Source organism: Tyto alba, unplaced genomic scaffold, assembly GCF_018691265.1.
Source record: "Tyto alba isolate M040663 unplaced genomic scaffold, T.alba_DEE_v4.0 Super-Scaffold_1000006, whole genome shotgun sequence".
Classification (NCBI taxonomy): domain Eukaryota; kingdom Metazoa; phylum Chordata; class Aves; order Strigiformes; family Tytonidae; genus Tyto; species Tyto alba.
The window spans coordinates 16814243-16823619 of record NW_024881272.1 but is presented as its reverse complement, the minus strand read 5'-3'; the positions used below and the strand labels follow the sequence as shown (position 1 = coordinate 16823619).

Here is a 9377-nt window from a genome sequence, read left to right as displayed (position 1 = left end):
AATACAAGAATTAAAGTACAAATATTGAAGAAATAAAAAATGAAAAAATTAACTTGTACCTGACATGCATTGGATAACAGAAAATACATTTAATTTTGAAGTTCCAAAGATCAGAGGTTAGTATCATTCTGATCTGACACCTATCTAAATCTTAGGTAATTTGCATTGATAAAGTTGATTTTGGGTTACAGTGAATAACAACAACAGAATTTGAACACTGCATGAGGAAGAAATTAAAAAGCTACATTACTAAAAACAAGGTTCTTGTTAGCTTAGCACCCTTGATATTTTGCAGCATTCACAGGTAAAGCATTATTCCTTCATTACAAAATGAAGAACACACATGTTTGAAGTTCATTTATTGCAAATCAGTTTTGCATAATTTTATTCAACATCTTGAAGTCTTAAAACATGTAATTCTGAATAAAAAAATCCATTAAGAAAAAAATTTAGTTATATTCTCCTTCGTAAATTTTATACAATCAAAAGCAATCTACTTGTCAAAATCCCAATGAAACGTTATTTAGCTGCAAGTTTAAATGCCAGATCCTTCACCTATGATAAATATATTCCAGCTGCCACAGTCAAAGCACAGTTAAGTTCACAATTATTCCCTGTATTGTTTTCTGTAATGAACCTTGAATGGGGAGAAAGTAGTCAGAGCTCTTCGTTGCAAAATAGTAATTTCTTCCACATGAACTCTGCTGACAATTGTTGCATTATTTTTCTTCTAACAGAGACTGCTATTTGTAATCGGAGAAACTGCTGCAGTTCAGTCTTCTGTCTTGATCAGAGAACTCTGCATTCATTAGAGGCTTAAACTAATACACCATATTGTTTTGCCACTGGATGTATAACCACTGTCAGAGAGGCACAGCAGAGCAGCTGGGGAATGTAATCCCCCAAGGTGCCCTTGGAAAAATTGACTGAATTCGTGTTGGTCTGAGCTGAAATCTAGAATCTAGTAGCTTTGATTTAAGAGGTAGATGTCATGGTCACAGCTTCACAGAGCTGGTTCAGCGTTTTGAATATGGTTTGTAGCATCACACTCATAGTAATGTAAGGGAAGATGATTCTGCTCTTCTAGCAAAAGGGGCAGAGCCCTAAATCTTATCTGCCTGTCCTGAAGGGACCTGATCAAAACCTTGGAAGTTGACTTCAATGAGCTTTGGCTTATGCCCTCATGGAGATATTTAGTATATTGGTACTGGGAGATGTACAGGGAAATGGCATAAAGATATTTGCTATGCCAGCAGAAAGAGTTAATTTTTTCTAGGCATTGTCCTGATCATGGAAATAAACTTTCTAATTCCAGTCAGTTTAGAATAGAAAGCATCAGGTGGAAAAATATGCAGAACCCTCAAGGGAAGCAACCTTATTCTTGGCACAGCTTTGCAGAAAGAAACAGTAGGTCAACAGCCTTTGGAGCCCTCTTATAAGAAGTTCTGTAAGGAATAATACCTTTGCTTATAAAAACTATTTAGAAATATTATTGCTAGGTCCCATTGTTAAAGTTGAAGCTGAAGTACTGTTTCAATGTACTGTAGCCCTTGCTAGCATCTGCTTCATTTGAACAAAGTGTTTCTTCATGAATTTGTTGACCCTGTTTTATCTCCATAAAATACTTTTTGAACACAGAAAGTCTCACAATTGCAATTTTGCTTTTCATAGCCAAATGAGCCAACAGGCACAACCCTTTTTTTTTTAAGTAATTTTTAAGAAAGTGTTTTTTAAAACCACTTCTGACAAAATGTAGTTTAACACATTTATATAGGAAACTTCAGTGACTTGGCACATAGTAAAAGTGACTAACTTTGAACTATTTAAAAAAAGGTAATTGTCACATAGAAGAGGTTTTGGCAAAAATTCTCCAAACCCTCACTCCACTGTTAAAAGTCACTTCATGTAGAAATTACAAATTACTGATTTAAGGATAGCTTTGCCTTAGTTAAGTGATATTACAGATTCAGTTGATGCTAAAATTTGAAGCCTGAACTTACGGCTCATGTAATTCATGCCTTGTATAAATACCTATATATAGAAACACTGCTCATATGAACTGAGCGTACTTATACATCTAAAAGACGTGTGAGGGTAAGCAAGAAGGGAAAGTTTAGGTTAACAGCTTTGGTTTTTCATGCCTATGTAAGTCACCCTGTTTACAGCTACACTATTCCTAGATGTTGACAAAAACTAAATGGGCAAGTAAGAAATAAATGGACAAATGAGGGATTGTGAGACAACAAAAATTAATGTAACATTTTCACATACTGTGACAGACCCCCCTTTATTAGAGGGGAAAGAATGAGAGAAATGACTTACTGAAAATTATCTATTACATGAGGTTACAATAACCAAGAGTTTGCAAACCATATTTCAAGGGGTGCGTGCATTTGTTTGTATACCATATAGTCACTCGTCTCTTGAATCTCATGTAACAGCCAAAAAGGAAAAGGGGGTTGTACAACTACAGGACAAAGATATACAAACAGGAATTGCACTTATTTCTCCAATTCTTTTCAACACTGACTCAATTTCATATTGATGGTATCTTTTTAAAGTGTTGATGTTAGTCATCTGTATATAAAGAGTTCTCATTTTGTTCTTACAATGTTAGCTCAGTGTTTCTCTGTGATGCTATGCAACAAAAACTGAGGATTTTTAAAAACATGTAACTTTGAAAATAAGTGACAGTAACTACAAACTACCCCAGTGGGCCTCAATCCTGTAAACACTTAGGCACATGTAAATTCACTCAATGTTTAACAGGAACTAAACCAATGTTGAAGTTACCACTTAAATTTTATATGAATATGAAAAATATTACACTATCAACATTACTTTGCATATGCACCAAGCATCCCGTGCCCTATGCATGTTAGTCATTAACAAATGCTACAAGTACAAAAAAAAAAAAAATATTGTTAGTAGCATTTGCAAAAATGGAAGACCTTGGGGCAAGCCATTCTGTTTGTGTTAAAAAAACAAATAGACAAGACAACCACCACAAAACAATCAAAAAGCCCAACATGAATTGAAAGCCTGATGTCTACTGCCTGTTCAAAATAATCTATAAGGTCGTGTTTTCCTTTTTTTAATCTTTACTGTAGAAGTTTATTGCTCCTTCTCTCCCCTCATATCTGTTATGTTGGTATGATCATACTGAGTATTAAGTTCTACTTTTCCTCTTATCTTCAAAGAGACTTTTCAGCATGTAAACCTGAACAGCGGATACCACCACCATTACTCCCAAGTTGACCATGGACCAGAAGTTCACTCTGTCGAAGTTGCTTTCTTGTATATTGCGGTCACGAGCCTCAAATGCTCTCAGCAGGGTCTGAATCTGGACACTTTTGCTTAATCTGGATTTGACACTGTTGATGGATTCCTGGTATGTAACAAAAGAGTATTTTTAGAAGAACAGAGAACATCTGAATGTTTGCAACACATACAAAATATTAATACTGTATTACTACCTATAATTTAATTTCTTGCCAAGTATAAAATTAATTTCACTTTAAAATATATACCTCACTACAGAGTTTTCATTAATTTGTCTAGTATGTTTATTGTGTACCACCTAAAAAGGCTTAATTAACATAGCATTAACTTCCTATAATTATTTTTTTTGCCTTTTACAGGCTAGGGAGGTGAAAGAAATCAAACATAAAATCAGTTTTTCAATATTCAGTGTATCTTTGGGATCTGTTATTTCAGGTATTCAGACAAGTAAAAAGCAGTGATCTGTACAGAACTAGTCTCAAAACAAGTTACGTAGTAGCAGACAAATGTAGGGGGTTTTCTGCTGGATAATCAAGTTAAGGCATTTTTTAATGCAAACTATCATCAGGACTATAACTGTAGCAAAAGAAAATTTAGTACAGTAACATTAGATTCCCATCTTCTTATGCTTTCACTGTAGTGGCTATAAACTGCTCCTTCAGCTTTGATACTAAAGCAGAATTTTTACATGAAATCATGAGTAGGACAACTGGAGATCCTACAGAGGATACACAGTATGTCTCAGGGAACCAGATGTTGTTACATGAACATTCTGGCCATAACAGCGGCTGCAGATCCACTCCTTATTCTGTATTTACTAAGTACACACTTGGTCCTGTAATCTGTTAAAATTGTATCCACAACTTAATAGAAAGTCACAACCTAAAAGCTGATTTCTTTAAGTGTTTATTTATGTTCTTAATATAATTATGGAACCCTGAAGTAACTTCTAGTGAGAAAAGTAATGTGTACAGCAACAGGAGGCTATAAATTAAACAAAGTAAAAGTTAAACCTAGAAGTAACATCTTCTCTATGGACATTTTCTCTGTTGCATATTTAACAAATATTTCAAAAGAGCTATTTTATGATACGAAAGTTCATGTGTTACACAATAAAGAACATGAACACTGTAAGAGCTTTAAAAATAAGACAATTCCCCATTTTCCCCACCAAATATGTTGTTTATCTTTAAAAGTTAAACTACTTAAGTGTTTATGGAAGTCCTCACACAACTTGCAAGTAAAGTAACAACTTGACTAAGTAAACAATGGCCTCCAATACTGATGTTACCTTTACAAAAATCATCTACTTTGTAAGATCTGCAAGGCTCTCAAAGACAAGTTCTGCATTTCTTTTCCTTTTGGAAGAGGTGCCAGTATATACAGAAGTAGCTATCAAATCCATTCAAGTATTGCTTGTGATCAGTGAGGGAGGGATTTTCTTCACATTTTCTCCTATGAATTTTGTTTTTTTTCTAATTGTCTTGACTGCCAGTTTTAAAGATTTAGCCAGCTTTTCCATGTTTGGTTTTAACTATTTAAAAGTGTATTGTATACCTATAAAACATCTTAAACATTAAGTTTGTTTTTTTGTTTAAAATTATGGATTTTGTTTATTGCACTAAATGAAATACATACAGTTTAATTCTCTATATCAGTTCAGTGTTTGTGGATGTTGGTTTGGTTTTCTGGTGGTGTTTTTTTTTTTTTAAGACACCTACTGGCTGTGAGCAAACAAACCCTGGCTTACTGCATCCTACCAAGCACCAAGAACCAGTGGTACAGGAACACCAAACAATCCTCTGCTTCTAGAGTAATCTCAAGATTTAATGATCATGAAAGGAAATAAAAGGTTTGACTCAGCAGTAGTCTTCATCCTACATCAAAAAGGGTCAGCATAGAGCTCAAGGAAACATTACCCTTCATAGAACATCTGCAAAGGTGAACCTGCAGTGTAGTACAGATTAACTTCTATCCTGTTTATTAGTTTGAAAAGAGGAAATGATTTTTTGGGGGAGAAAAAACCTAATGGTATATAAATTATTGAAGACAGAAATATTGATCCCTATACTGCTTTAGGCATTTCTGCAAGGATGGAAGAAGAGGCTAACATGATACTTTGTTTTCAAACCTTGATAAACTGTTTTCAAACCTTGATACACTGATTCCAGCTACATCATTAGTATTAAGTAATACTTTAATACTATAAATAGTCATTTAATTGCTGCAGGTGAAAAATGTCCCATTTTGGCAGTAGGAAGAAAGGAAGCTGTATGGGGAAGACTGACTTTGAGAGCTAGGCTGATTAAGGGTCTGTTCTGAAAATATTCTTGAGCTTCTGTGTGGAAGCCAGAGATCCATAGCGTTAGGTTTCATGTATCAGCAAAAGCAATATAGGGAACTGAATTAGTTTCCAGGAGGATGCACCAGACCAAAGCAGAATGGCTAAATGACACTGAGGTTTTTTACAAATGTTCGTACACAGAAGAAAATTAAAAATCAAATACTAACCAGAATGTCTTCCAATTTCATATCTAGGAGATCTGTGCCTGTAATATATTTCTTCCAGTCTTCCTGATCTTGTCCATCTTCTCCCATATTATCCAGGATCAGTTCAAAGAAAATCACCTTTTCCGAAATGGTACTGAATGTGTTGTCGAAACAGAACATGTAATCCCCATCTTCTGTTTCTACCCTGTGAATATAAGCAAAATGTCATTGAATTAACTACAGTTTTTGTGCTGGTTCCCAAAAAGAGATTTTTCTGTAAGCAAACTTTCCTCTTTAAGACTGACAATCACTTAAAATGCTTTGTTGCTTTTTATACAAACATGAGAACGCTAAACACACATTAGATTGCACAGTCATAGTAAAACAATCCCACTGACTCTAAAGGTTCCAAATGATGAAAACAGCAGCTTGCTTTTATTTTCTGTTATTGGAATTTTGAGTCATTGTTAGTCATTACAAAAAAGCCATAATATGAGTGGAATTATTATAGTAAAATTACAATAATTACTACATATTTTGATAAATAGACTGAAATAATAGGGGACTTCTCAGGTTATTTATACAGCTGATAGGATCTTTTGATAGTAGATGTGAAGGCCTTTTTCAAATTCACAATAAATATTTTTTTTCACTGACCATTAACAGCTATCATTAAAACAAAAATATCCTTCACTTTCTGCTAAGATCCATGTAAAAAGCATTCAGTATTTATATATAAACAGGTAGTTAGTATTCTCAAACTGTCCTATTCAAAAGTCTTTTGTAATACTAAGGAACAAAAAGTACTCAACCTTTATTTTAGTTATATGTACTGAATGAAACCAAAACAGTACTTTATGTAACACTTCCAAGTTTGAAGACTTAAAACTTACGTGTGTACTCCATCTGATTTTCTTTCATCAAAAACTAGAGTTTCACCTTTTGGAGACAGTAGATGAAAATCAACATCTAGTCCTGCTCCATCTAGAACCTGTAAACAAACAAACAAAACAGTCCAACCAGAGGAATTCCTGTTTGCATTGCTGATGGCAACATTTTTAGATAAGGGAACTAACACACAAAGAATCTGGAAGTTGAATCTGTCCCTATGGTTTCACACCAACGTAATAGGAAACAGATTAAAAACCAGTGCAACACAAGGATTATTTTAGCCATTTCAAATTTTAAACTAAACATGATCTAATCATGCTAGGCTAGGCTTATACTCAACCTTTCCCTACTTGTTTTTAAGAATGCAAACAATTTTGTCAATAGGCAGGGTTAGACAACCTGTAAGAAAACCAACAGGTGGCTGAATGTAGCATTTCTATGCCAGACTTCATTGATGGGTAAGTACCAGTGCTAGTTTAGTGGTAGAAATTTTATAACAAAGGTCTGTCATTTTTATGTAAATACACATATATATTTGTGCAAGAATACAACCTATTCAGTGTCTGTCCTCTTCGCTGGGTGAAATAACGGTGTAGAAGGCAGGACTAGATTTCTTACGCAAATCAAAGCTGTACCACAGACCTTCTCACCTTTTCATGCAGATTTAAGGTCTGAATTCTCCCAGGGGACTCTCATTTCCCAAAGGTAGAAGGAATTGAAGGCATTTAGCTTCCTAAGCTCATAAGAAGTGCATACAGTATTACAAAGCTGTGCTCCTTTAACTTTATAACATGGTTACAGTTGTATCACCACATCTGTTGCATGGTATAAATTCTCTGTAGGGAAGGTATAAGGGGGCAGAGGGGGATCACTTTTTATGACATTAGTGAGGTCCATGCTAGGGGATTTTTTTGTTGCTTGTTTGCCAGTGAGCTATTTGAGTACAGCAGTCTGCTCCTGCTGAAATTGAGGGCAAAGTTTACACTGACTTAGTGACACTGGACACTTACCAAAAGGAGAAAAAGGCCAAGAAAAATAAGTCGCTAACAGCTGATCAAATTAAAAAACTTATGTAGTGATATATCTTAGGGTTGTGATACAATCTAAACACCTGGAACAAAACTTTGTATCAGCATGCTGTTTATTGCATTATGTCTTTGGAGAATGACTAGCATCCTACATTGAATATTCCTATGCTTTAACTACTAACAATTCAGGATAATTCAGTACAAAATAAATCTATTTCCAATGACAGATGGAGCTCCTTTTCTACACATTCAAGTATAAAGATGAATTGTTACTGGTAGCAGTAGTGCTGAGAAATTTATGCCTGAGTAAAAATAAATTTATTGCTATACACCTTTGTTCTCTCTAAAGTAATTTTTTTGTTTATGAGTAAAATAAAATCCTACTTTGTCAGTGCAAAATAAACTAATGTTTTGCTTAGGGCTCTGAACAAAGCTTAAACATCTCAATCTTTAATTCTTGTTCTGTTCTGCATCTAAAAATAATTATAAAATAATCAGGAATTTCAGCTTTGTATTTTTAGTTGGGAAAAAAGGGGGGCGGAAGTAAAGAGGGAGATCCCAGCCAATTCTGAGGCACAGTCGTAGGATGGGAAAATATTCACTGTAGCTTCCCTTACTGTGCCTGTTCTACCGAAAAAAGTCTTCATTTTCAGGAAAAAAAAAAGGCAGAGATCTTTCCCAGAGATATCTGGGGAACTCAACTCTTCTCAAGAAGGACATCAAGACCTTAATGTTAGTTTAGTTAAATAAGACTGGGTTTGAAAAACGTTCATAATTGAGATAAAAGGTGTTTCATATCAACACAAAGATAGACAAGGGTTTTATACATCAGCAACAATTTGGTTTACGCTTTAGAGCTGCTCTAGAAACTCACAGCCGTTAACTTTCTACATTTTTGCCGGTTTAAAAGATGGCAACTTGAAATCTTCTAAAATATATATATATATACTAGAACAATTCAAAAAAAGACATTAAACGGTGTCCAAAGATACAGCTTTTAACAGCGTGTAGCTGCAGCGTGTGGCAGTGCGGGCGCTGGGCAGGGCCGGCAGAGCCCAGCACCGCGCCGGGCCGCGGGCAGGGCGCGCACCACCGGCACCGGGACCGGCACCGGGATGCTGCTGGCTGCCCCGCCCCGCCCCGCCCTGCCCGCTCGCAGGGCCGCGGTGGCGGAGGGCGGCGAGGCGGCTCCAGCCGTGGCCCTGGGCGAGGCGGCGGGGAGGCAGCTCCGGGCAGCGGGGGCAGGCGGAGCCTCGCCCGGGTAAAAGGGAACCGTCAGCCCAAGCGCCCAACGACGGTAGCCGGATCCCCTCAAGGCTAACCCCGCGGGGAGGCCCCTCGCGGAGCGACCCCGCCGCCGCCCCGCCCGACCTGGTACTCCAGCTCCAGCGAGGCCTCTTTGCGCATGGGCTGGTAGAAGCACTCCTTGCGGCCGGCGGGAAGCGTGAAGGTGAAGTCGCTGTCCAGGGAGGGGCTGAAGGCGGCGGCGGCGGGCGGCGGTGACAGGAGCAGCGCGAAGCACCCGAGCGGCAGCAGCACCAACCGGCGCCACGGCGGCGGCGCCATCCCGGCAGCGCGCGGCGAGCCAGGGGGCGGGCCCGGCCCGGCCGCCGGGGAGGGGGCGTGACCGCCGTCAGCCCCGCCCCCTTTCCCATCCGCCCGCGCCGCTCCCCCAATCGCAGCCCG

The 9377-nt window shown here is 37.7% G+C and overlaps 1 protein-coding gene across 1 annotated transcript; it reads right to left on the bottom strand.

Annotated features, from left to right (window-relative positions):
- Positions 1-368: 368 nt before the first annotated feature.
- On the bottom strand, positions 369-9329 carry TMED5 (transmembrane p24 trafficking protein 5). The gene is made up of 4 exons (XM_033000750.2): positions 9063-9329; positions 6666-6763; positions 5794-5977; positions 369-3388 (listed from the first exon to the last, which is right to left on the bottom strand). The coding sequence occupies exons 1-4, from the start codon at positions 9255-9257 to the stop codon at positions 3170-3172; spliced, it is 696 nt and encodes a 231-aa protein (XP_032856641.2). The 5' UTR covers positions 9258-9329; the 3' UTR covers positions 369-3169.
- Positions 9330-9377: the final 48 nt, after the last annotated feature.